The sequence below is a fragment of the Elgaria multicarinata genome, chromosome 3, assembly GCF_023053635.1.
Source record: "Elgaria multicarinata webbii isolate HBS135686 ecotype San Diego chromosome 3, rElgMul1.1.pri, whole genome shotgun sequence".
Lineage (NCBI taxonomy): Eukaryota > Metazoa > Chordata > Lepidosauria > Squamata > Anguidae > Elgaria > Elgaria multicarinata.
Genome location: NC_086173.1, coordinates 16,614,607 through 16,641,948, shown reverse-complemented (window position 1 = coordinate 16,641,948; position 27,342 = coordinate 16,614,607). Strand labels below are relative to the sequence as shown.

The window sequence follows — 27,342 nt, the reverse complement described above, 5'->3', positions numbered from 1 at the left end:
AAGAGGTGGCAACGACGAGGTGGGGGGAGAAGAGGATCTTTATTGCGCATGCGTTTCTTTCACTATTCACGCGGGAACCTGTGGTTATCTCTCGCGCGATTTTATACGAGTCTCGCGGTATTTGGCGAAGGTTCCTTCAATTCTACGCCTAAACCCCCCACACAAGGAGACTCAAGGATGGCAGCTTCGATAGTCCTGAGCACCACGAGACAACTCTGGAGGCCGGTCTTGCTGGCGCCTCGTTCGGTGAGACAACGGCTAACTTGCACAGTGGTTGACACTGACCTTGTGGGAAGTGAAGGGAAACTGGGGCGGTTTGTCCCTGCTGAGGTGTGTGTGTGTGGGGGGGAGAGTTACCATGTTTCTGATTGGTTAAGGAGCAAATGGTAGGCGGGCTAAAAGGAGAACGGGGCTTTTGCATTGGCTCAACGTCCCTTGGGAGGGCGGTCCTAAAAAGACTCCCAAGGGGCGGTCCCTTTCCAAGAGGGGTGGGATTCGTTGCGTTACGGGTTGTTTTGATTGGACGATAGAAATAGAGTAGGCGGGAATTAAAGGGTTGGGTTTAGCCGGGCGTTGCATCCTCCAGGTCAGGGCGGGGCAGATTTCAGGCTTGGTTTTTTGTACTTGCAATTTGTTCTTGGTTGTTGTTTTTTAAACTAAAAAACATATCTACCAAATAGATGTGGGTGGAAAAGAGATGGTACTTCGAATAAAAGAACAAGGCGTCTCTGAGCACATTCTGAGAATTTGTTTTCATTCCTGAAACTGAACTTCCTTCTTTTCAACAGTTGAGTTTAGGTGGAAAAAGTAATTATGTCGTTGCTGTTATTAAACAATTGGGACTGAGAAAGAAACCCTTGCTGATCTGCTGCAAACCATGCACAGTGGCTATCCAGTCACAAACACCTGTTGACCAGAAAACAAACTGTTGGGGCTCAAAGAAAAGTAACTTGCCCAAGAACCTAAGTGCAAGGCAGAGGTGGGGTGGGTGGGTGTGTCTGCGTACCAAGACACAAAAGCGCTCTTTTGAACTCACTGTTGTTGTTTTACTCCAGCACTATTTCACATCATATACTGGTGATGCACAGAGAAGTGCACACACAGCACAGGCAAAACACCTCCCTTCTCTTCACTCTGTCCCCCAAAGTGTACTGTATCACCTCTGATCTTCCCTTTTTCATCTTCCTGGGTGGCTGAGCACATGTCAGAACAAAGCCCTGAGCTACAGCCACCCAACATTTTTATCTTGTGAGTTCTAGAGGCATCCTTGCACATAAAGATGGCACTGGAGGCTAACACTTTACTTTGCAGCGTACAAGCCTCCCATTTGCCCCATAGGGCTCACCTGGCTCCCTGCAGGAGAACCAGGTGGGCCCTATGGGGCAAATGGGGTATCCACAGGCATCACCTCGGGGATCCCAATTAAGTAAAGCTGCATTGTCAATAGGCATGACGATAGCTTGAACAGGCATAGGAGTCAGTGTGAGTGTGCTTTTCTCCTGTGCCACCCACGTCCTGCCCACAAATCTGCCCTGTTTCAGCCATTCTGCTAGTGCAGCCTTCCTCAACCTGGGGCACTCCAGATGTGTTGGACTGCATCTCCCAGAATGCCGGCTGGGGCATTCTGGGAGTTGTAGTCCAACACATCTGGAGCGCCCCAGGTTGAGGAAGGCTGTGCTAGTGTATCTTTGGTAGCAGAACAGCTTTGTTGGCATATCTGAGAAGTTCCACTGATTTTATTTTTATTTTTTATTTCTTGTGGTGATGGGATATCCGGCATTATTCCAGCATAGCATGGTTTCTGCTGAATTCTGTTGCCCCCTCAGCCAGTGGATTTTGGATATAGGATTGCATGCTTAAAAATGTTTTTGTTTTTGTTTGTTTGTTTAGTTTTTTTTAACAAAACGGGTTATGTTGGGTTATGAAAAACTGTTTGATCTCGTGAACGTCACTGATGTGCCTTTATATTTGCATAATATTATTTATAACTTTATAGGTAGTTATGGTTTAATTTGATTGTTTCATGACGTGAACTAATTTGAGCTTTTGTAATTAGCATAACATTTGGCATGGCGCTACAAAAAGACAGCTTCAAAAAATGCAACCGAGCCTGTTAACTACAACTGGTTTTGACAGCTCAAAAGACGCTGGTGTGTGGCAAGAGGCTGTGCAAGGTCTCAACTCCATGCTAGAATTCTGTGGACCCAGGCAGGATTCCTGACCCCTGCTATGTCCCATTCCCCTCTACGTCTGGATTTCCCAAATCTCCTTCCTTAGCCTCTCCTTGTTTTCTCTCTCTCTCTCTCTCCCTCACAGGTGCAGGTTCTAACAGATGGCAATCGCAGGAACTTGGCCTCGGTGTGTATAGTTCACAGGTGTTGAAGGCCTTTCAGTCTCAGGGCAAGGGTGGGCGGGCCCAAGGGCAAAAAGGGTGGCGCAAAGAATACATTTTAGCCTAATGTCCTGAGTGTCAGTAACGAAACCTTAGGAGAGGCACTGCAACCTTTCAGAATGGAGAAAAAACTGCAACATCCAGAAAGCCACCAAATGATTTTGGCGGGGGGGGGGGGCAGGGGATGGGGGGGTTTGGCCACCTGGGACCACAGGCAAGCTGGATTTGGCCTCCAGACCAGAGGTTCTGCACCCCTGGAATAGTGTATGACTGCTATTCCTTTGTTCCAGAGAGATGCTATGGGGGGTGGGCAGCACTCCTGCCTTATTGTATATTACTTCCTCCTGTGGTCCCCAAGTTCACTGACAGCTGTCTTACATGGATGGACTGCTATAAGTACGTAAGAGATTATAAAGCACTGTACTGGTTAAAATACTGGCTAAATGAGGGAACCACACTGCCTGCCTATTGGCTACCAGGCCAGGTTGAAGGTTTTGCCGCTAGTTTACAAAGCCCTAAACGACTTGGGACCAGGATACCTGAGAGAGCATCTTCTCCCATACCAACCTGCCCAGTCACTGAGGTCATTGGAGGGCATGTTCTTGGTGGTTTCACATGGACCTGTGCCCCGATTGGAGTCCACCAGGAGGAGAGCCTTTAGTGTGGTGGTCCCTTCTCTTTGGAACTCCCTGCTCTTGGAGGTCAGGCAGGTGACAACACTGTGCTGCTTCTGATGCCTTCTGAAAACAGCTCTTTTCCATCCTCAACTAACCAGCCACCATTTTTATTGGTATTCTGTTTTAAATTGAATAATTTTAATATGCTGTTTTAATCTTTCTATGTTTTTACTGTTTTATTCCTATGTTCACCACTCCGGAATCTATTTTAGATATGGAGCAGTATATAAAAATTGTAAATTAAATAAATAAACGGTCTACACAGGCACCCTTTTAGTTAAGTTTGCATTTTCTACACTGCTGTCTAAAGCACCTGTTTTTCTTTTTCTTTCTCCTTTTCCCCAATATCTGTTCGTGCCACGCCACCTACAGCAACAGACGATTGTAAGTAGTTTTCCAATGTTGTCAATGTTAAGCCTAACATTCTAGCCGGTGGACAGAGACCCCTGATTCTGTCTGTCAAGTCTTAAGGGGGCTGCAAGAGGCCCAGGCTGGTTGGTGAAGGGGAAGGGGCGATGGCTGATTCTGTAATTCCATTACAAGAGAGGGATGGCTCTGAGGTTGCAGGGCCAGAATGTGTGGCAGGGGCCCATGCGTTGCCTGTATAGTCCATGGCCCTAAAAACAATGAGGACAGCCCTGCTGTATCAAACCAAGTGTTTATTGTGACGACCACCCTTCACTGGGTTTACTCTGGCTCACCCTTATTCTTTCTGGAACCCAAAGGACCCAGCTCAGGTGCTTTCATCAGGGGTTTGGGATGCTAAAGCCGTCCCTGTGGTGCGCCTACTTCTGCTTAGGCCCTACAGCTATACAGATCCGCACCCTTGCCTCAAACTTCTCCCTTCTGCTGCCGCTATAGATCAACCAGTACCCTTCCCCAGGTACACCAATGAGCACACCAGGTGTAAATTAATATATAATTTATTAACAAGACGTTAATGCAGGTTCAAAAGCTTAATGGTTTCTCTCAGTTCACAAGCGTATGGTTTCAAAGTACAATGCGTAGGTTTCAGATGGTAATTTCACTTCAATGTTTCACAACATAACTTAAGGTTCTCCTGCGTACTCTACCCCTTCTAAACTACACTATTCAGTTTCCCACGCTCTAATCCACCAAAACAACAAAACACGCAGACCCTTCCTATCTCTATCCCAAAAACCCCTCTCATATATTCACTCTGATATCATCATCTCTCCTTACATACCTGACAGTAGCAGCATCTATATTCCCCACAGTCCTCTGACTCCTCCCATTCTCTTACACCAATCCAGACGCTCCACAAAAACATCCAGCACTCACTCCCCCTCTATGGCTTCATACTTACCATTCTGCCACAAACACTCAGTGAGTACCTTCTTTAAACTCTGCAAGCCTTAATAAACTTTTATATTACACTTAACAGCATATCCTTATGCAGTAGAACATCACATTTATCTAGTACAAAAACACCTGTTTCTCTTAATGGTTCACTGGGTGATCCCAGGAAGCACATAAGCAGGGCATGAAGGCACCGTTCCCCGGTTCAGCCCCTGGCATCTCTGGGAAACACTCCTTTCCAAAACCCTGGAGAGCCACTGCCAGTCAGTGTGGACAATACTAAACTAAATGGCCTGACTTGGTAGAAGGCAGCTTTCTATGTCCAGGCTGGATTTGTAGGTTGGGGAGAGGGCGCTCTAGTGATTAGAGCAGGGCAGCTGATGCTGCTTGTCCAGGAGCTAGGACAATTGGGGTTTTCTACCTAGCTTTGGACAAGAAATCTGAATCAGTGGGGTTAGACTGTTCTGGGAGCTCTGGGGTTCCTCAGACATTGATCAAGGGCAGGAGCTTGGGGAACATGTGGCTCTTCAGATGTTGTTGGACTGCAGCTCCCATCTGCCCCCACCATTGGCTGTGCTGGCTGGGGCTGATGAAAGTTGCAATCCAACAACATCTGAAAGGCTACACGTTCCCTGCCACTGTTCAAAGGAAGAGCAGAAATCGCAAACACGTGATCATTTTCCTGTGCATTGCGCAGCCATGGGGAAGTGCTGGGCTATTCCCCCAGCTAGCATGGGGTGACGAGTGTGAATTTCTGGATTTTGTTTTAATCTGCCTAAACCCATTTCTCTTTTCTTTGCAGCCTCCCCCTGCCAAATATGGGGGACGCCACACCGTGACTATGATCCCCGGAGATGGGATTGGACCAGAACTCATGCTTCACGTCAAGGAACTGTTCAGGTATCAACTCCCTCTCCCTCCCTCCTTTCCAGACAGCCGGACTCTGGGCAATCAGAGTTTGCATTAACCCGGGAGACCGCCTCCTCCTCCCAAAGCCGTGGCCAGGATTGCCAGGGAGTGCCCCCCAGTCTTCTCTTGTCTCTTCACCAGGCATGCCTGTGTGCCCGTGGACTTTGAGGAAGTTCTGGTGAGCTCGGAGGCCTCAGGAGAGGACATAAAGAACGCCCTCATGGCTATCCGGCGTAACCGTGTCGCCCTGAAAGGTAAAGGTGATCTTTTTTTTACAGCAGGTATAATCATGCGAATGGGGGTGGGGTCAATCCCCAGCAAAAGGGAAGCTGAAAAGATGGGGTGCCCGGGGGTGTCCTGGGTATCGTTGGCTACCTCCAGGTGAGCAGCTGGAGGGGACGGTGGTGCTGAAGGAGGTCAGGGTCCACAAGGGCAGAGGGCTTGAGAAAGGCTGGAAGGGTGGGCTGGGGAGGCGTAGGGGGCTCGCTTTGGGTGTTGGGCTCTTTAAGCAGGAGGGAGCCACCACCCTTGTCCTCTCAGCTCAGGGTTTACGGGGCTTCAGCGCAACACGAGGCGTTTGCCATGCCAGCGTTGCATTGGTGTCTGCCTTCCCTTTTGGCAGGCACGGAGAACAGGTGCCCCTCCAGAAGCTGTTGCACTGCAACTCCCATCAGCCTTAGCCAGCATAACCGATGGTCAAGGATGATGGGAGCTGCACTCTGACAACATTTGGCGGGCCGCCCGTTCCCCACCCCTGATCTACAGCATGTGGTTTGGTTCACTTGCTTGAGTTGCTCGGATCTCTCTGTTCTGCTGGGCCCATGGTTTGGGGCCACCTTGTTGGTTCCTGCTTTCTGTGTTTGGCACCCTCTGGCCTTAATCAAGTTGGCTTTATCCTAGGGTGACAATCCTGCCTTGGTACATGGAATGAAAACACTCTAGCTAATTTAATGATTGTAAAACAGTAAATATGTTCTTGTAGTTTTGTATAATTAACTAGTTGAGATCTTTGCCATCAAGCGATTTTATTATACTAATAGAATTACTGCTAATAACAGTAATAATTTACAGCCCCGTGATTCTCTGACTGGTGGTAGACAACGGAGTGACTCTTTTTTTTCCCCATGCCTCTTGGATGTTAAAACATTTTTGAACCCGCGCGGCTCCACATTTCTCTTTTTCCTTTCTCCATCTGGAATGAGCCCGTCCTGGGTTTTGCCATAACAATATGTGACGAGGCTCACTTTGGGAGCCTCAACGATCACTCATGCCTTGAAACAAAACGATTTTGTGCATCATCTCAACAGACCTGGAAGGTCGGTGCTGCTTATTCCCATTTTAAGGACAAAGGGTCGGAGGCTCAAAAACAGCACATTTCCTCCAGCCTCTCAGTACATTTGTGGCCAGTATGGAGTTCTGAATATCCAGGTCAGCCAGGCTGGATGCTCTATCCACATCTGTTCCTAACCCCCCCTGATGAACACGGACAAGTGGGATGAGAATAGGTGCTATTATCTGATTGCCCCATCACAGCATGTCATGCTTGCCAGAGCCCGGAAGTGGGGCCTCTTTATTATGTATTTATTTAAAACATTTATATCCTGCCCTATATCAATAAGATCTCAGGGCGGCATACAGATAAAAGCATACAGTATAAAACAGTAAATATACACAGCTAAAAACAAATTAAACCATAAACCAAGTTAAAACTGGTTCTCTCTTCCTGTTTTTATAGGAAACATTGAGACGAACCATAACCTGCCGCCTTCCCACAAGTCCCGGAACAACATACTGCGGTGAGATGAGAGCAGCTCAGCCTAAATGGCGGGCAGGGTTTGGGAGTTCGTTAAAACAGGCCCACTCAGCTTGAACCAGCCAGGCGTGGATAGTGGCTTAGCAGGAACCACCTCTTGTATTTGCCGGCTGGCCTGGACTGCAAAAACAAGGGGCTGGGGTCAAACATCTGGCAGGCCACAATCCCTGGCTGGTAGGCTGCACACTGCTTAGTGCGCAGAAAGAGGATAAAAGCTGAAGCGTGGACTAGGCTGGGATTGAGGGTAAGGAGTCATGAGCTTATTTCTTGTAGGTTGTATTCCTCCCAGTGCCATTTGGTCTGCCACAAGGCTGAATGCCCCATGCTGTCCTGTCCCCATCTATCCTTTCAAGGTTTTTCAGGGCCCCAGACAATGCTCCCCTTTGTATTGCATCTGCTGGCAGGCGACTGATAGGCCAAAATAATGACCATTCTAGTGGGAACACTGTTGCTGCAGTTGGGAACATTCTGCACGGGAGTTGGACGCTGCTAAAAATATAAATGGGGGCTTGTTAAAGGAGGCACAATGGATCATAGAATCATAGAATAGTAGAGTTGGAAGGCCATCGAGTCCAACCCCCTGCTCAATGCAGGAATCCACCCTACAGCATCCCTGACAGATGGTTGTCCAGCTGCCTCTTGAAGGCCTCTAGTGTGGAAGAACCCACAACCTCCCTAGGTAACTGGTTCCATTGTCATACTGCTCTAACAGTCAGGAAGTTTTTCCTGATGTCCAGCCAGAATCTGGCTCCCTGTAACTTGAGCCCCCATAGTTCCTAGGAGTGATCTGAATCCTGTTCCTGGTATCTTCTCCCCAAAGTTTCTACTATACCTAATGGTACCGTGTAGGGCATCCTCAAGATCATCATCCTGCTTTTTTTAAAAATAAAAATTATGGCAGAGTAATACTCAACCACACGTTTGCTGTATTTGATAAGGTCATTGGAGCCAGGCTGGGGTTGAGCAGCTTGCACAATTAGGATTGGGAAGGAAGCTTTAGGATCTTAAACAGCTTCTTCTCACGCCTTCTGTTTCTTGCCCCCTCTGCCTACCTCTTAACTCCCTCACACTTCCCACCCCAGTAATAAATAAATTCCAGATTCTTAGAAAAGAACAAGCAGCCATGAATCTTGGAATTGGAATAAAGTATGTTCGGCTAGCACGTAAATGCCAGTGTCCTTAGTTTGCGTATTGCTTACTGTGGTAGCGTCCCAAGTCCCAAGAATGAGGTAATGTCACTCCAGTGTGTACTACAGCACCACCATCTGTGTCTTAGTGTGGTCTTTACGTCTAGTTTGTTGAGCTGGGGAGCAGACAGCCACGCAGCACTAGAGGGGCAGGTGGGAGCAACAGCCCCGCCGTGTTCCCTAACCAGACCCAGACCCAACAGCTCTCCATCTCCGGCCCAGGCATGCCAGGAAACCCCACTTCCTGTGGCCCAGGTGGTCTGCCCATAGCCTAGCTGGTGTAGCTCTAGCAATATGAAGCTCTTGTCGAGGCAGTTGGCCAGACTGATGAAGAACCGGTCGAGTGCTTTCTGAAGTGACTTCGCCGTCGAGTCTATGCCGTGTGAGCTTCTCCTTTGCCTTTTTGCCTCCACAGCACGAATCTGGATCTCTTTGCCAACTTGATCCATTGCAAGAGCCTTCCAGGAGTGGCAACCAGACACCATGACATCGACATCCTGATAGTTCGGGAGAACACGGAGGGGGAGTACAGCAGCCTGGAGCATGAGGTGCCCATTAGTAGAGGAAGCCAGTCTTGCTCTTTTATTCTATTCCCATTGCCCCTGCACCTTGACCTCAACCCTATTTGCATGAGGGCAAGGCCGTTTTCTGTGTGGGTAGGCGTGTCCTCCTATCCAGCCTGTCCTCCAATCCCCAATATGCCTCCTCTTTTTATGCACCTCCAAGTGCTGCCTCCTGCACAAGCCAGGATGCTGACAAAGGGCTCTTGAATCCCCTCCTCCCCAGTGTGAACAGCTACACAGTTTCCCCCTGAAGTACCTCTTAGCAGCTGCCAAAACAAGGCATACAGGAGTGAGCGACTGAGTATCTTTGCACACTGGCTGTGCCTGTGCTTTTGCTTCGCATGGGTGTGAGACAAGCAGGCAGAGTCTACAGCTCTGGTGCAATTAAATATATGGCCACGCTTTAAAATTAGAAATGGTGGATATGTTGGAGGGGAAAACCACAAGCAGAGAGTTGGGGTCCTAAAGATGGCAATCCTCCGAGTCAGGGTTTGCGGTGTCCTTGCCCAGTAGATACCATTTCCCTGCCAACCCCCCATTTTCTCCTTGGTATTGGGTTGGAGGCAAACCCCAGAGACACTGACGATGCCCCTTCCCGCAGAGTGTGTCTGGCGTAGTGGAGAGCCTGAAGATCATTACGAAGACCAAGTCGCTGCGCATTGCAGAATATGCCTTCAAGTTGGCCAATGAGACCGGTCGCAAGAAGGTGACAGCTGTCCACAAGGCCAACATCATGTAGGTCATGGCCTGTGTGTGGTTTGTGTGGTTTTTTGAGCGTGTGGGGTGAGGGGAAGCAGGGACGGCTGTGGAAAGGGGATGAGAATCCTCTGTCTCAATGGTGGGCAAGCCTTTTGCCCACGGTAGAAATGATGCCAGTGCAGTGCACGCTAGAATCCAGGCCACTGTGCCTTGGGGCAGTTGTCCTCCTGGGCTACGGCATCGGAGGCATCGGGAGTGCAGTGGTGGGAGAGGCAGGCAGAAGGACAGGTCTCACTCTGCTCCACCGACCATCCCACTCTTGCCCAGGAGTGCCACAAGTGCTTGCGGCCTTCGCTGCAGGTTGGCCATCTGCTCTGGCTGACCTTGGGCCGTTTCTCCTTCCCATAAAGGAAGCTGGGGGACGGACTCTTCCTGCAGTGCTGCAAAGAGGTGGCCGCTGGCTACCCAAACATCACCTTCGAGAGCATGATTGTTGACAACACCACGATGCAGGTACTCCCATGTTGGTCTCGTTTCATGTCCAACTGCAAGGCTTGAGTCTTTTGTGAAGGAAGTCCAGCCTTGGCTTCCATTCATTTGGGCAGCTTCCCACTAAGGCCTCCACCCTCAAATTTCTTGAATAGCTTCTCCCCATTTTTTCCTAAAGCCGCACAGCCACCTTCTATGAGCAGATCCCATGAAACTTGCCCAGATGTTAGCCCTATTGGTTTGTGGCCACAGCCTTCATTTTGGTAAAAATCTTCCTCCAGCCACGAGAATTAGAAATTTTAAGCGTTTCCTTTTGAGAAAAGCAAGGCAGCATTTCCTGGTGATAAAGGGGATTGAAGTAATATCATTCACAGGAATTTGGAGAGCCTTTATGCCTGGTTTTGGGTAGACCTGAAACACATCACCATTCTTTTTGTGATTGGGCCGAGTGGGCCGAGAGAGGACGTCTATGGTTGCTATCACCTTTCCACTTACACACTGCCTTCTCTGAATTCCTAGCTGGTGTCCCGCCCACAGCAGTTTGACGTCATGGTTATGCCCAATCTCTATGGCAACATCGTCAACAACGTCTGTGCTGGACTGGTTGGGGGTCCGGGCCTGGTGCCGGGGGCCAACTACGGGCGTGACTATGCAGTTTTTGAAACGGTAAGGCCTAGAAGGAAGCTGAGATTATGAGAAGGGTGGATGTCAAAAGCTCTGGTAAAATGGGGGAAGATGTGATCTGAACAGGAATGTGAAGCTGCCAACTGAACATGTGTCCTATTTGTGGACTTGTGCAAACTTAATCCACGGGATGCTCTTCGCTGGGAGCAAACCACAGGATCACGTGCTCCATCTCTGGATCACATTTTCCCCACCTGTCTTAACTGGCTGGGTGTTACATTGGCACCAATATCAATTAGGGTTAAGACTAACCAAGATTCCAGCTTAACCAAGATTTGAGACCAGGTGGGGTGTGTGTTGTGATAGGAACAGACAGACAAGGGGGTAAAGAGGACATTTTGAAGCTTGAGATTTGCAGCATCTTCCAGTGCTGTGTGCTCGTCACAGCAGCCCATAGGGAGTGATTTTCTAATGCTACTTGCTTGCTATCTTACTATAAGGAGCTATTGTTGATTACTTATATAGCACCATTATGATAGAGAACTGTTTACACAGCAGGGGTGGATGGAATCAGAATAGTAGAGTTGGAAGGGGCCTATAAGGTACCCTGCCCTATGCTGCCTTCTGTAGTCCACCTCCTCCAGCCCTGTGTGTGTAGCCCTCAGTGCACCACATGGAGCCCTCGGGGTTGAAAAGGTTGCCCACTCTTGTTTTATAGCACCAGAGGTCAGGGAGGGATAGGCCCCTGCCCCAAGGAATCTACAAGATAAGTTTTGACTAGGGGGAGGGAGAAGCTTAACAAATGGAGATGGGATCCCATGACGTAGGGAGATTATAAAAATACAGGTCTCCAGATCTAATTTGCACCTTAGTCATAGAAGCAGGTGGAGTGCTGTTTTCTCATGGTCGAAGCTGGTTAACTTAGCTCCTCTAAGTTAGTCCCTCTGATTGCAACCAGCAACCACTCAATCTGAAGAAAGGCTCCCCAAGTCAGAGGCTATGATTCCTAGTTTGGCTGGAGTCCTAGCATCTCTTAGTTAAGCATTGGCTGGAAAAAAATGGAAGGGGGATAGAATATGCCAGCCAAAAGGGTATCCCTCTTGCTTTTTCCAATGGTCATATAATCCAGCATTTTAACACACACCCTTCCTTCTCTACAGGCCACACGCAATACTGGCAAGAGCATTGCGGGCAAGAACATTGCCAACCCCACAGCTATGCTGCTTGCCAGCTGTATGATGCTGGATCATCTCAAGTATGTGTCGAAGCCCTTTCTTTTCCACCCAGCTGCAGTCTCATACTTCCCTCTGCGGCCCAATTACTCCAGTTCCTAGCTGTGAGAGCGAAAGTGGTGTACTGGGTTAGACTCTCAGAAGACCCGGCTTCACATTTCAGTTCAGCTGTAGCATTGACTGGGTGACGTTACATTGGGAGCCGGTGTCTGGCCCAACATATCATACAGGGCTGTTCTGAGAATAAAATGTGGGAGCCACCTTCCCTGCCTTGAGCTCCTTAGCAGAAGGGTGGGCTAAAAATGAATTAAACGTATCTCCCACACAGTGGCAGCTCCTACCATAATAATATGTGTGGGGGTGGGGGGGCAGTGATTGGAGATGAGACTGGATTTGGGCTGCTGTTCACCCCTCAGATCTGTTGTTCACTACAGATTGCACAGCCACGCATCTGTGATCCGCAAAGCAGTCCTGGCCTCCATGGATGATGCAGAAGTAAGTTGCTCTTGTCTTGTCCACTTCCTCCTCCTAGACCAATGATGAATCAAGAAATTGGGGGATATAACGATGTTTCTCAAGATATACAGTTGCTTCTCTCTTGGAACTTTAGACAGAGGTCTTAAAATCCACTGTAGAACACCTCACATAGGTTTTGGGATCCCCTTCAAAACGAACAAGAAACCAATCTTCCCATTCAAAAGTATGGTTGATATGCTCTTAAAAGTACAAGCTGGAACAATTCCTACAGAAATTGTGAGTTGATGCAGCCATTAGCAAAAAACAAACTCTTTGAGCCTCTCCAAATACATTTGAGATAAAGATGGGTGAGCAGGTGGTGGTCCATTTGGCCTAGTGGGAGTACAGATGAATCAGAGAGATTGCGGAGGGATTAGAATTCATAAAATGTCTAAGGTGCAGTCTTTTGGTCCCTGGGAAAACATCCCCGGGGTCATAGAATTTTTCAGATCTCTGAGGATGGAAAGAGATGTCCAAGCTTGCATGTATTATCCCTGCAGCTGTAGAAAGGACCACAGCCGGCGCTTCCCTGATTTTGCAACTCCAAAATCAGCTTTTAAAAGAGTAACTGTCATAAGGGCTAAATAAAAAGGGAAAACAGCTATGCCCCTCCCATGTTCTGGCCAGCTAGTGTGAGCTGTCAGGGCAAAGGAAAAAGCAGTTTCTCTGCTTCACATTCTCCCTCCCCATAGGATAGCTCTGCCTGGGACTTGCAGAGAAGCAAAAGTTTCAGAAATAATAGCTTTCTGCCTCTGTCACTTGCTGTGGAGAGAGCAGTGTTGGTACAAAGTTCATGGTGTTATTCAAAGGAGGTTGTCGTGAGTAATCCATTCAATTGGTCAAATGTCACAAGGTTGGAAGAGTCAAGAAAATGTATGCCTCCTTTAGCAACTGTGTTATCTCAACTGTCCTAGCACTAGAGGTAGATAGCCTATTCGCTCTACGAACCCATAGTGGCTTTATAACGGTTTCTTTCATGGAAGCCATGACAGTTAATTTTTTCAACTACATGAGATGCCTAGCACACATACTCCTGTGACCTTTAGTTCTGTGGGTTTCTCCGAGGCATGGCAACACCAACTGTTCTACGTGACTATTGGTCTTCTACTGGTAGGTCAAGGCTCACTTCTGGGTTACAAACTGACCTCTACTGGGTCACACTGGCAGTGCTTCTACCATACAAAGATACGTTAAAAATAATAATTAAGGAGTGGGTTTCACAACTGTGTGTTTGGGCTAAAGTTGGATCCCAGTTTTGCAAAGGTTGAAGACCACTGTTGAACTAGACAAAGCTTTGTGTATGGGCAACTGTGAGAGGCTGACTCAATGCAACTCCTTCCTTCCCCCCCTCTCATCTCTAGACCCACACGCCGGATATTGGGGGCCAGGGCACAACTTCAGCAGCTGTTCAGTCAATCCTGCAACAGATCCGCAAAGCTAACCCTAACCTGGCACAGGTGAGGGGGTCAGGAAGGCAGCAGAATGCAGCTCTCGGGAGGTGGGGCAGGGCGGTTGGCAGCAGCTGAGGAAGAGATGTTGCATGTTTGTCCTACACTGTGGCGCAGAGTGGTAAAGCAGCAGTTTCTGCAGCTGAAACTCTCCCCACAGCCTGAGTTCGATCCCAGCCGAAGCTGGTTTCAGGCAGCCAGCTCGGGTCGACTCAGCCTTCTATCCTCCCGAGGTGAGTAAAATGAGTCCCCAGTTAGCTGGGAGAAAGGTAATAACGTCTGGGGAAGGCAATGGCAAACCACCCCCCACTACAAGGCAAGCCTGCCAAGAAAATGTCAGCGAAAGCTGGCGTCCCTCCAAGAGTCAGTAATGACTCAGTGCTTGCAGGAGAGGAGGAGGCTATTAAAAGCCAAGGGGGACTTCCACTTTTAAAATGGGAATTTGAGGGACGTGCAGCAGAATGAGAGAGAAATAATTCTGAGTCTCTGAGCTGCTTGCATTGACCAATGAACTGTTCTTTTGTTTTTAGTAAGTGACATCCTGAATTCTAAGAGCAGCAGCAGAGGAATTTCTCCATCCCAGCTGCGAATGAAACAAATACCTGCTCCTATCTCCATAAAAGAGGAAGGCGCAACCCTGCTATTTGTGAATGGAAATGACCCTTCCATGACAAGCTGTCAAAGCACAATCTTCATCTTTTGTACATAGTCTGTAAGTTGGCAATTCCTCTCCACCTCCCCAAAGGAAATAAATGTAAATGTGAGGTCTATATCACGTGTGGATGTGTCTGTTACTTTTAGGTTTCCTGGTAGACCATCATAGGTAAATGGAATGATGTGGGGCGAGAAAAAGGCAGGGGAAAGCTTTGGGGTAGGAACCCTGGTTTTGGGTTTTTTTTGTGAAGGATGTAGTGAGTTTCACTGAAGGAACCTGCAAGCAAGGACAGGATAATAACTGCAACAAAGGCAGACATCTGAAATGAGAGTGTTAGCAGCACTGATTTTTGTGTGTTGCTATATGTGTACTTACAAATCTTTTGCCCAATCAACTACAAAAAGACACACTTAATGTTCAGGAGACTAAATTATGTAACCGTCTCTATTAATGAAAGTTAAAACGTGATTTGAGGGGGGAGCCCAAACTTTAGCTCTAAAGTAGTGTATATTTTTCAGCCTGCATAAATAGTGCACTGTTTCTTGATCTGCTTAACTTGTGTGCTTCTGCTAGCACCAAGGAGCACCAGGGAGCTGCAAGACACTATAGCTGTAACCCCAAGTCTTTACAGCCATAAGGGCTACAAACTTGCCATCCCATCCACTAAGCAAGACCTGTGCACTTAGCAGGCTTCTGTGGAAGTAAATGATGCATTTTGATGCTCATCCAGGTCTTGCTGAATTGAGTGGTTCTGTAGCAGGAGGACTGCCTTTTCTTTTAAATGAGAAGCGGATTGATTCAGGCTTTCATTGCCCTTGTGTAGAACTGCCCCAGCCCTCTCTCCCTTCATAGCAATGCTATGAGAAAGAAAGTAGCACCAGAATTGCAAGACTTCCTCACTTCGGAGGGAGAGTACAAAACTCCTAACTCTTCCCCTTCCAAGAGTTAGGAACCTACTCCTGGTGGGGTTCTTCTCCTCGCCATGGTTTCCCTAAACACTTTGCCCTTAGAAAAGAGGAGGCAGAGGCTATTGCAAATGTTTTAATGAAAAGTCTCGAATTCAATCCCTGCAACAGCACAGGGGGGGTTCAAAACACCCACACACTCCCCCAACACGGGCCACACCCAACACCAAGGCCATGGCTTCGCATTAAAGAGACTGCAGTGCAAGGAAAGAGTATTGTATCACTTTCCTTCGGCCTAGTTCTCCTGCAACCCAACTTTGGTTTAAAGACCCTCCTCTTGGGTAAACATTGCAACCCAGATGTTTTCATACCCACAAGCAGCTGGCCCCAACCTGGTGCCCTCCAGACGTGTTTGACTGCAAATCTCATCATTCCCAGGCTGGGAATGGCGGTCGAACACGCCTGGCAAGCACCAGGTTGGGGGTGGCTGCCCAGAAGGCTTTGCACTCACCCACTGCTACAGGCAGAGACACGAGTCCTGGGTTCCAGTATTATGGGGTGGATCCTGCTTAACTGAGTTGAACCTACTTCCAATTGAAATCAATGGGACTTTAGTTCAACCAACTTAGTTTGAAACCAACCTGATATCCCTGGGAGAGGAGGGCCTAGAATTTTAGCTCTAAGAATTTTTTTTAGCCCTTCTGTGTCTTTCCTTTAGCTGCAGTTTACTCTTTTTCTGAGTCCAAACTTTTTCAAGGAAAGGCTGCACGCACACACACACACACACACACACACACCCTCCTTCTTCAATCCTTCATCACAAACAGTAGATAGGCTCCTTCTTGAAGGCACAATGTAGTTAGAACATTTTGCTCATCTTAAGCAAAGCTTTCTGGAGCAGCTGTTCCCTCTGCCTTAAAAATAATAATCTAAAAGCTGATCTCAGGTAACAAAAGTGTCAATACATACTGTAGCAGCAATGTGAGATGGCAAAAATTCTAGCCACCCCCAAACATCCGCGCGCGGGGGGGAAGGGGCGTTGGAAGATAATCACCCAAACTCAAACAAACACAGCTGGATTCCTTTCCCCCCAGCTAGGATAAGGCTTACAATACATTATGCGAATAGATTGGATATGGGGATTATTGTTTTTCCCACTGATCTCAAAAAAAACTGGGGCGACGATTGGATTGATAAAGGAAACGGGGAGTATAGGACTAAAACGTAACCCAAGATATGGACTTCACAAGGTACAGAAAGACCAGCTGTTGTAAACTTCTTAGTGTTGACCCCCTTGCAACAATGTATTCTCCACAATAAGGGCTAGAAACTTGCTTTTAAAGTTGTGATGCTCACAATACCAAATCATGAGCAACTACTTGCAAGTCAGCCCCTGGCTAATGTACAACATACATATTAGGGACTGCAGCATAATCTATGATCTATATATCTAGGCAGCGGGGAATAGGGCTCACAGATGCTTGTGGGGGTAGAAAAGGGGCCTTATTCTATCAGGCCCTGTTTGCTCAGCTACCAATCACAATTCTGGAGAATTCTTCCAGGAAATGTCTATAAGTACAGTTACGTCCGGTGCTGGGGGCTGCTAAGTCAGCTGGGAACGGGACTTGCTCCCTCCCACTTTGCTACCTATGCACCTCTACTGCTTTCTCCATGCGCTGCCTTCTCTCGGCCCTCCAGCTAGTTCCACCATGGGACTTCCATCCCAAGGTCATGTCGCTTTGCATAAATTCATTTGCTTGCATAATATTTTTTGCTCAAAGAGAGCTCAAGTTTCCTTGGCATGGAAATTTGCTAGGACCACATGGCACCTTTGCCATCTCCAGAAGGGCTGGGTCCTCAGAACTTAAGAGGTTACGCTGTTGCTTCTAACTTCTTGCTCAAACACTCAGGCACATCACCCAGTATTTCACATATTTAGCCTGTACCACACTCACACATACACCTGCTGGGAACGTTCCTTCTCATACTGCTTCCCACCTACAGTCTCTTGCCAACTGGAGTTAGGAAAGGAAAGGAGGGAAGGGAAGACACACCACCCACAAATTTGCGAGGAGTCCCCAGACTAATTAAAACAGCCAAACAGCATCAGTCAAGGGCACCTAGAGAAAGATGGCTATTGACAGCGCCAAGAAGGCAACTTCTACAAAAAGAATTGGCGAGGGGTCATGGGAACCCTTCCCACTTCAGGTTGTGCTTCAGAAATGTCCACAAAGTGATGCCTGGGTCCTGGGATCCCATGTTCCGCCTTACAGCCTTCCCACCCACCCACCCCAATGTAATCAGCCTCTTGCCCTATCCTTTCCTGGAATGACCTCCATTTAGGGGGAAGAACTAGGGGGAGAACAAAAACCGCCTCCCTCTGCTCCAGGGACAGGACTAGGTGCTGTGCCAGGGTAATCCACGTGGGCTAGCGTCCCCTTACTTCAGCAAACGGTCTGTCTGGGCCACGTTTGGCCCTAGGAGTTGAGCCACTGGTGCTCCAGACACTGGGCGGCTGTGGCGCGCTCTTCTGGGATGAATTCCATCATGGGCAAGAGGAAGTCCGTGAACTGGGCCGCTTGCTCAAGGGGCCACTCGTATTTCTCCACCAGGACCTCATACAAGCCCCAGTGCTTCAGGTTCTTAATGTGGCGCAGTTCCCCTGGGGAAGAAAGGCAAAGGGCAAGACTGGTGAGAGGTCTGGACTAGGGCGGTGCATATTTCATGCTGAAAAAAATAAAAATAAAATGCTGCAACCTGGATACATTCAGCAAATACGCTGTGGTTTATGCTAGTCACGGGGAGGGAGAAGGAGTCATGCAGGACACTAAAGCGCTACCCTCTCTAGATGGGGCAACTTAATCAGCAGCTATTGCCCAGGAAATTTCAAGTGTATCTTTACAAACATGAGGGCTACAAGCCTGTTCTTTAAATAAACAAACACTGGGTTCTTCAGGAAGCAGGTAGGAGCATCCAGGGACTGACCACATGACAATGCAAGGTGAAGTGGGCACCAGAGCTGGAAGTGTGGGAGACAGACAAATCTAAGCCACGGCGTACGATCGTTCTTGTACAAGCTCAAATGAGCAAGAATTCCCCACAAGAAGGCGTCCTGCTGGATTGCGTTCCATATTTATTAGAATGGAGATCAGGGGCTGCAGAATGTATTTGAAAGACCACCAATGTAGCTGTGACAAATGGTCTGTGCATGAAGTCAACTTGATTGTGGACCCTACCACCGATAAACGTTGAAACCTTCAGAAAATGTACGGCACGTGGGTAGGCAGGGCCCAGGCCAGACTTGTGCCGTGTGCAAGCTTTTCTGACTTTGTTTCATCCAATATCCAGGTTTGCTCACCCCCGGGTTCCACCTTTCACAACCCCACACCCACAGACAGGCTTTAAACCTGTGATGCCTCCCCCAAACTAACACAGACACATGACACTTCCCAGCTTACCTCGCCGATTGAAGTACTCCCGCGAATAGCGCCCCGAAAGAGCAAAGTGCGGAGGGATATCACCCAGCAGCTCGACAATGTGGGCAATATGATCTGAAAGAGGGGAAGAGACATGGGGGGCCTTGAATGGAAGGTAGCCTCCCTTTTGTGGCAGAGCCGTTCCCCTGTGCTCCAGCCATGTGACATCTGGTGAGCACAGGGGAATTCAGGGCTTGCGCCTGGGGGAAAAGGACAGAAACGAGGCGGGGAAGGCAAATGGTTCCTCCTCAGAACGGAACATTGGTACTTACCGGGAAGGTTCCTTCTGGGTTGGTGTGCAGAAGGCATCCCACAATGGGTTAATTCCCCCTATCGCCCAGGAAAAGCAGGGACTCACATGACTGAGTTTTAAGCCCTCTATTGGTCTGAAGCTCCTCCTAGCCAGTTCCGTCCATGGCTAAAGCTCAGAAATTGAGAAAGGAAGCATCTCTTTGTATCATAGGTAAGGGAGAACCACAGAGGAACAGATAACTTATTAGTAAGTACTTAGAAATCAATCTGAGAGTACAAACTTTGAGGGTCCTTAGGAAAAGGTCTGGCCGGCTAAATGCAGAGACAAGTGGCCTGATAGACTCGGTGGTGTTTCAGGGTGTGGTTGGGATGCCTTCCGCACACCAACCCAGAAGGAACCTTCTCGGTAAGTACCAATGTTCCGTTCTCCAGGTTGGTGTGAGGAAGGCATCCCACAATGGGATATGCAAAAGCTAAAACCCCTTATCTGGGTGGGAAAATCTTAAGCCGAGTCTATTGTAGTCCTACAACCTGCTGGAGGACTCTCCTGCCAAAGGAGGCATCTGCTGAGGCATATGTGTCTATTTTGTAATGTCTTATGAAGGAATTAGGACTTGTCCAGGTGGCCGCCTTGCAGATTTCTGCCAGAGGGGCATTAGTACTTAAGGCGGCTGATGTGGCTGCTGCTCTAGTGGAGTGAGCTGTGACTCCTAATGGCTTGCGGAGGCATGAGGCCTCATAGGCCGAAAAAATACATGCTTTTAACCACCTAGCTAGGGTAGATATGGTAACCTTCTTGCCCATAGCCACAGGGTGAAAGGAAACAAACAGTGAATCAGATTTTCGAAAGGACTCTTGTCCTTTTTAAGTAAACTTTAATGGCTCTGCAGACATCCAGCTTGTGCCAGGCCTTCTCCTGTGGATGAGAAGAGTTAGGACAGAAAGATGGCAGAATAAGCTCGTGACCTATGGAATAGCGTATTGACCTTAGGGATAAAGGTCGGGTCTGTTCGAAGGACGACAGAATCCTTACGGAAGGTGATGAGGCCTTTTCTGATTGAGATGGCAGATAACTCTGAGATTCTGCAAGCAGATGTTATGGCCACAAGGAAAAGAACTTTTTGTGACAAAATGCGTAGTGGGATAGAGGCAATTGGTTCGAAGGGAGGTTTAGTCAATGCAGAAAGTACAACATGTAGGCTCCAGGAAGGAAACCTATGGACAATGGGAGGACTCTTGAGTGCTGCTCCACGGAGGAATCTTTTGATGTGAGGGTGTGAACTTAGTGGCTGCCTACCAGGCCTGGAAAGGACTGATGACAGGGCTGACGTTTGCCTGCGCAGGGTACCCGGTTTTAAACCCATCTGAAGGCCTTGTTGGCGAAAGGCTAGGAGTTCCTTGACACCTGTTGCCCGTGGAATAAGCTTCTCCCTTTCACTCCACCTGCAGAAGGACTTCCAGGTTGTTTCATAAATTCTGGTGGTGGAGTCCTTGCGGGATGCCAGCAGGGTGGATATAACATCCTCAGAATAACCCAGAGTTAAGTAGATTGACCTCTCAGCAGCCAGGCGGCAAATTTGAGCCAATTTGGGTCTGGGTGCAGTACTGGTTCCTGAGACAAGAGATCTGAGATCTGGGGCAGGAACCATGGACCTTGCACTGCTAGGGCTAGAGTCTCGGAGAACCAGGGGCGTCGGGGCCAGAAGGGGGCTACTAGGACTACAGTGGCTTGTTCCTTTCTGATTTTTTGTAGAACTCTGGCTAAGAGGGGGATTGGAGGGAATGCGTAGAGCCTCTCTTTCGGCCAGTTGATATATAGTGCATCTATCCCTTCGGCTCCGTAATACTGGAATCTGGAGAGAAATCTTGGCAGCTTGTGGTTGTGCCTGGATGCAAACAGGTCCAGCGTTAGTGGGCCGAAATGGTTTATGATTCTCTGGAAGACTGCTGGATGTAGGCTCCATTCCCCTGGGTCTATTTGCTGCTGACTCAGATAGTCTGCTGTATGGTTCAGGGTCCCTTTGATGTGTTGGGCTGATATGGAGGCTAAGTTCTGTTCGGCCCATAATAGCATGCTCTGGGCCTCCAGGTGTAGGGAGAGGGATTTGGAACCCCCTTGACGTGTTATGTGGGCTCGTGTTGTTGTGTTGTCCGTTCTGACTAGGACATGAGAATGTTGCAGATGGCGTGAGAATGCTTTTAGACCCAGGTGTACTGCTCTGAGCTCCAGCCAGTTGATGCTGTGGCATTTTCCCTCTGCATTCCATTTTCCTTGGGCCAGGAGAGAGTTGCAGTGGGCTCCCCACCCTTCGAGGCTGGCATCTGTTGTCAGTAAGATCCTCTGAGGCTCCTGGAAGGGGCTGCCCACCTGCAGATTTTGGAGGTCTTGCCACCACATGAGGGAGTCTCTGACGTGCAGAGGGAGAAGTATTGGGAGGCGATCCCTCCTTGCTATTTGAGCTTGGAAGGGCAATAGGAACCACTGAAGGGGGCGAGAATGCAGCCTGGCCCATGGGAGAATGCCGAGGCATGAGATCATTAAACCCAGAAGATGCGCAGCATCCATTAAGTTGGTTATTCTTTGCTGATGAATTGCCCTTGAGCGGTCCTGAAGCTTGACTATTCTCTCTGGGGAGAGGAATATTAAACCCTTGGAGGTGTCGATGAGTGCTCCTAGATGAGGGAGGACCTGGGTGGGTGTGAGATGGCTCTTTTTTCTGTTTATGACAAAGCCGTGTCTTTCTAGGCACTCGACAGTTGTCTGTAGATCCTGCGAGGCTTTCTGACTGGAAACAGAATGGATAAGAAGGTCGTCCAAATATGGATAAATATGCACGCCCTTTAGCCGGAGATGAGCTATTAGTGTCACCATGATCTTGGTGAAGATGCGGGGTGCCGAGGATAGGCCAAATGGAAGTGCTTTGTACTGGTAATGATAGTTCTGGTACGTGAAGCGTAGGAATTTTCTGTGAGGTAGTGAGATGGGAATATGCAGATATGCCTCTGTGAGGTCTATGGAAGTCAAATATTCTGCTTTGTGAAGGGCTTCTTTGATGGTTTGCAATGTCTCCATACGGAATTTTCGATATTTGACAAACCTGTTCAGATGCTTGAGGTCCAGAATTGGTCTCCAGCCTTTGCCCTTTTTGGCTACTAGAAATAAGATGGAATAAATACCTTCGTATTTTTCTATGGATGGTACTGGTTCTATCGCTCCTATTTGAAGTAGATGCTGTATGGCGGTAGATATGATGTGATTCTTGGTGGCGGATTGTGATGTGGGGGATGGGATGAACCGAGGGGGAGGTTGTTTCCAAAACTCTATGAGATAACCATGGGAGATGGTGTCCAGGACCCAGCGATCGTCTGTGGATTGTTCCCATGCTGGGAGGAAATGTCTCCCCCCGATGAAGGGTTCCCTGGCGTCAGAACTGCTGTCGTCCAGACCTTGAGGTCTGGAAAGTAGAAGGGGGTTTGGCAGAAGCGCTAGAGGAGTTGGCGCTTCTGGGCTGAAAGCGGGATCTGGACCATGCTGGTTTAGGAAACCTGTAGCTTTTGGATCGAAAGGAAGATTGGTTAGTGGTCCGGAATGGGCGAAAGGATGTATAAGACCGGATGAGTTTTTTATCTTCTCGCCGGAAGGATGAAGGCATAACTTTTTTCTTATCCTTAGTCTCTATGAGGACATCTTTTAAGGCCTCTTCTCCAAAAAGGTGTGCACCTGTGAAAGGTACAGTCGCAAGATTTCCCCTTGAGGGAAGATCAACATTCCAGTGCTTAAGCCAAATGGAACGTCTGGCCACATTAGCAGCTGCTATGGAGCGGGCTGAAAACTGAAGCGCATCTTGTGTAGCATCAGCCAGGAAGGCAAAAGATTTAGAGAGTTTGAGCAGTCCTCTGTATAAAGTAGGCTGATCCAATTCCTTATTGTTTATTATGTCTTCCACCCATAAGATGGAAGCTCTAGCGAAAAAAGATGATACTGCTGAGGCCCTTAAAGCTAATGCTGAAGCTTCATGCGCCTTTTTTAAAGCTGTATCTGATCTTCTTTCCCCATGGTCTTTTAGGGGAAAGTCACCATTATTATTATTATTATATACAGCACCTGAGAGCAAGGCCGCCACAGGGGCATCTACTAATGGAATTTTTAATTCTTCCATCACATTGTGAGGAAGAGTATAAAACCTCTGCGCTGTACTGACTCCCTTTTTCCCCTGGAGGGGAGATTTCCACTCCTCCATTAATTTATTAAAGGAATTGGGAAAAGGTACCTCTCTGGTGGTTGGCTTGGGTTCTGGAAACATCGCTGCCCCTCTAGATAAAGATTGCTGTTTGTCGGGTTGTACTGGCTCACTAGCTAGAGAGACAATTGCTTTGGACAATAAAGGTAAAAAATCCTCTTTGTTAAAGAATCGATCAGCTGAGATATGGTCTGTAATTTCTATGTCTGACCATCCACCCTCCTCTCCTTCTGAAAAGAACTCCTGCAGTGACATTATGGAGGAATCACTGTCATGGTGGGGCTCAGCCAAGGGGGTCTTGGATTTGTTAGAGCGACCTTTGGCTATGGAGTGTGGGTCTGGAGAGTCGTCCCCAGAGCCTGCTGATGAGTGCAGACTATGGGAAGAATTGGGCTGTTTTGACCTGAAAGCCTTATTTTTGTTTTTTGTTTTATCATTGTTTTTATTTTTGTTTTCTAATTGTGGAGGAGGAGAGGAGGAAGACTCAGAAGTGTGCAAGCTTCTGGTGCGTTTTGCAGAACGGCTTGATCTCAAGGTTTGCTTGTCTAACAAATGGTCAGACAGATTATCCAGTACTGCCTTAGTGATCTGTGCTAAAACAGATTTATCTATTTGAGCCACGCTTAGGATAGGCGTTGGGGCTATCTCATTATTCTGTGTCTGAGCAATGGAGGAGGTGGAAGGAGGAGGGGCTTCCCTTTGCAAGATGGAATCGAAACTGCAACTCAAAATGGCCGCCCGCTTTGTTTGGCGGGAAACATCCACGTGGGGGAGAAAGAATGGATTTGATCTCACCCTTGATGCTGTTGGAGCATCCAGCTGCTCCGTTGCTTCCTCCTCTTGTTCTGAGTGGAGAGGGTGGCGTGCTGAACCCCCGACTCCCTCAGTCTCGGCCGCATCTTTTGAGGCCCGGATCGCACCATTCCTGGTGTCTACGAGACTCAGCGAGGCGCTGGTGATCTCTTTGATCCTCCGTGGCTGGGAGACTCAGTAGGCCAGTAGGCAGCATAAGCCGGCAAACTGGTTATCTCCTTGACCTTTCTGGCAGGTCATCCTTTTGTCTGCTGATGGCTTCTGAAGGACTCTCACATGAGTCATTGTTTTCTTTTTCTTTTGAGGCTTCGAAATGGTTTTCTTTGCTTTTCTTTGCCGGAGGGGTCATAGAGAATGATAGGCAAGCGGCAGAGAAAAAGAAGCAGAAAAGGTTTTTTGTTTGTTTGTTTTTTGGTAAGAGAGGATGAAAAAATAAAGCCTGGTTATAAGAAAGAAAGTCAAAGAGGTAAGAAGTTTAAAAAGTGTTAGAAATAGAGATAAGTATAGGCTTGAGATAGGAGGAGATGAGAAGTAGCTCTGTCCTGGGCGAAAAGCAGGGACGAACTGGCTAGGAGGAGCTTCAGACCAATAGAGGGCTTAAAACTCAGTCATGTGAGTCCCTGCTTTTCCTGGGCGATAGGGGGAGTTAACCCATTGTGGGATGCCTTCCTCACACCAACCTGGAGAAACACAGTGCTAAAAGGTGGCTAATGTGTGCAGTGGCCTTGGAATAACGCATCCTGAGAAGCATCTACCCACCTAGAGGGTAGGCACGGTGGGGGACCTGCCCAAGGATCCACCCCCCAGCAGGGGCCCATTGACAAGAGCCCCCTGGAGTTGCTCCTCGTCTTCACCATGGCAACCTGCTTGTTTACCTGCCTCTTGCTCTGGCCCAGACAATGGTGGTGGCAAGGAGGAGGAGGTGCAGATGCTGCTCCCTCCTTGCTCACTGGCTCTCAGAATGCCAAGCAAACAAGTGGTAGCCATGATGGGAGAGGAGGAGCCAGAGCTGCTGGTGATAATGGCGCTGAGAAAGGTAGATGCCTGGAGAGAGAGGGGCCCATTGATGGTGTCTTCTTGCCCAAGGGCCCTCAAAAGCTTGGAGTCCGCATTGCACCCACCTCGGATCTACACAGGTTCCCCCAACTACCGCCCTGGCTTTCCATTTTGGAGCAACTTTTCTTCATTGTTTCCTTTCACAGCAAGGGTTTCAACAGTGTAGCAGAAAGGGCCGAGCCGTTCCATTTCCCTCCAACATGCCCCTTCCATTCCCCTTTGTACCCCCTTCAGTGTTCCAGCATGCCCAGGCAAAAACAACGGCGGTATCACCCATGGCCTCCAGGTTAAGAAATGCCAAGGCAGTGATCACAATTCAGCTTGTAGATCACAAGCTGAATATGAGCCAACAGTGTGGTGCGGCTGCAAAAAAAGCAAATGCTATTTTGGGCTGCATTAATAGAAGTATAGCTTCCAAATCGTGTGAGGTACTGGTTCCTCTGTATTCAGCCCTGGTTAGGCCTCATCTAGAGTATTGCATCCAGTTCTGGGCACCACACTTCAAGAATGATGCAGACAAGCTGGAGCGTGTTCAGAGGAGGGCAATGAAGATGATCAGGGGTCTGGAAACAAAGCCCTATGAGGAGAGACTGAAACAACTGGGCATGTTTAGCCTGGAGAAGATTGAGGGCAGACATGATAGCATTCTTCAAATACTTAAAAGGTTGTCACACAGAGGAGGGCCAGGATCTCTTCTCGATCATCCCAGAGTGCAGGACACAGAATAATGGGCTCAATTTTGGCTGGACATCAGGAAAAGCTTCCTGACTGTTAGAGCAGTACAACAATGGAACCAGTTACCTAGGGAGGTTGTGGCCTCTCCCACACTAGAGGCATTCAAGAGGCAGTTGGACAACCATCTGTCAAGTATGCTTTAGGGTGGATTCCTGCACTGAGCAGGGGGTTGGAATCAATGGCCTTATAGGCCCCTTCCAGCTCTACTATTCTATGATTCTATGAACCACACCTCACAACACAGGCACAGGCACTATCCAGGCAGAGCTTCCTACCTTCATCCCTGGTATAATCTTCGCCAGAGTGTGGTTCAAAAAGGTAATCGCCAGTTGCCAGCTCAAACGCCTGCCAAAGAAAGGAGGAAATTATCAGGGGGGGTTATACTCATTCCTGGGGATAATCACATCTACAGCATTAAAAGACGTCCTCTCTCCCTTCACGGCCAATCCCAATTTTTCAGATCAATGTCAGGACTTCAGTGCTTAGTGAATCCTGAACCTCCAGCCAAAGGCAGGGAACTACAAGGAGTCAGATCACCAAGGGCTAAGCAGTTGGCCATAAGGGCCCATGTGGCCCTGTCTGGTTTCTGTAAAGGTTTCCAGGGCAGGCTTAGTCACCAGTGTAAATGGCAAAGGGATTCTGCTGCTGGCAGGCGCTGTGAGTGACCTCTGAGTACGCGTGCCATCATGCACCAAATGGGATCACAAGAACACACACAGAGCTATTCTCAGAGCATGAGAGTCATGCTGATGCGTTTGGTGGACTGGTTTACACACCACACAGCTGTCATGAAGAGTCTGCTTCAGTCACTGGTATTAGGATGTTTGTGTGAAGATGTTGCGGAGACAGAAAAAAACCCACCCAACCAGCCCAAACCATTTCTTTGTACCAGCCTTAGAAGAATCTGCCTCAAATGCAGGGGTTGGGAACAGGTGGCCCTCCAGATGTTTTTAGACTGAAAGTCCCATCAGCCTTCACCACTGTTTATGCTGGCTAGGGCTGATGGGAGTTGTAGGCCAAAACATTTGGACAGCCACACATTACCAGCCTCTGCTCAGTTTAAGAAATACCAAAGGAAATTTTACATTGTTCGGAGGCTGTGTGAGATATGCAAACCAGCCTTCAGTTGTCTCTACCAGGCCTGGCTTTTGATGGCTTTTATTACAGCTTCTAAAGAGCATGAGGTTTTAGTCCAACTCCCACAAAGGAAAGACATTTAATTCATTAACCAACTAGCATTTGGTTTACTTAATTTAAAACAGGGGCAGGCAACCTTTGGGGGTCCATATTGCCCTCCCCTGTAACTGTACAATCCGCCCCGCACACTCAGGTCCTCTGGG

The 27,342-nt window shown here is 48.3% G+C and overlaps 2 protein-coding genes across 3 annotated transcripts in view; one reads left to right on the top strand and one right to left on the bottom strand.

Annotated features, from left to right (window-relative positions):
• Positions 1 to 134: 134 nt before the first annotated feature.
• Positions 135 to 14,632, top strand: IDH3G (isocitrate dehydrogenase (NAD(+)) 3 non-catalytic subunit gamma). Its single transcript, XM_063119422.1, has 14 exons — positions 135 to 246; positions 2,317 to 2,358; positions 3,442 to 3,453; positions 5,192 to 5,289; positions 5,440 to 5,552; positions 7,034 to 7,094; positions 8,714 to 8,846; positions 9,463 to 9,596; positions 9,971 to 10,073; positions 10,569 to 10,715; positions 11,834 to 11,928; positions 12,340 to 12,400; positions 13,783 to 13,878; positions 14,400 to 14,632. Exons 1-14 carry the CDS (start codon positions 178 to 180, stop codon positions 14,400 to 14,402), a joined length of 1,167 nt encoding a protein of 388 aa, XP_062975492.1. The 5' UTR covers positions 135 to 177; the 3' UTR covers positions 14,403 to 14,632.
• Positions 14,633 to 17,766: 3,134 nt separating this feature from the next.
• Positions 17,767 to 27,342, bottom strand: part of SRPK3 (SRSF protein kinase 3) — a 30,174-nt gene continuing 20,598 nt past the window's right edge. For both annotated transcript variants that reach the window (XM_063119409.1, XM_063119410.1), the window contains 3 exons: positions 26,278 to 26,347; positions 18,888 to 18,980; positions 17,767 to 18,091 (listed from right to left, as the gene is read on the bottom strand). In XM_063119409.1, coding sequence (XP_062975479.1) covers positions 17,907 to 18,091; positions 18,888 to 18,980; positions 26,278 to 26,347 — 348 coding nt within the window. In that variant the 3' untranslated portion in view covers positions 17,767 to 17,906. The remainder of the gene's footprint in view (positions 18,092 to 18,887; positions 18,981 to 26,277; positions 26,348 to 27,342) is intronic.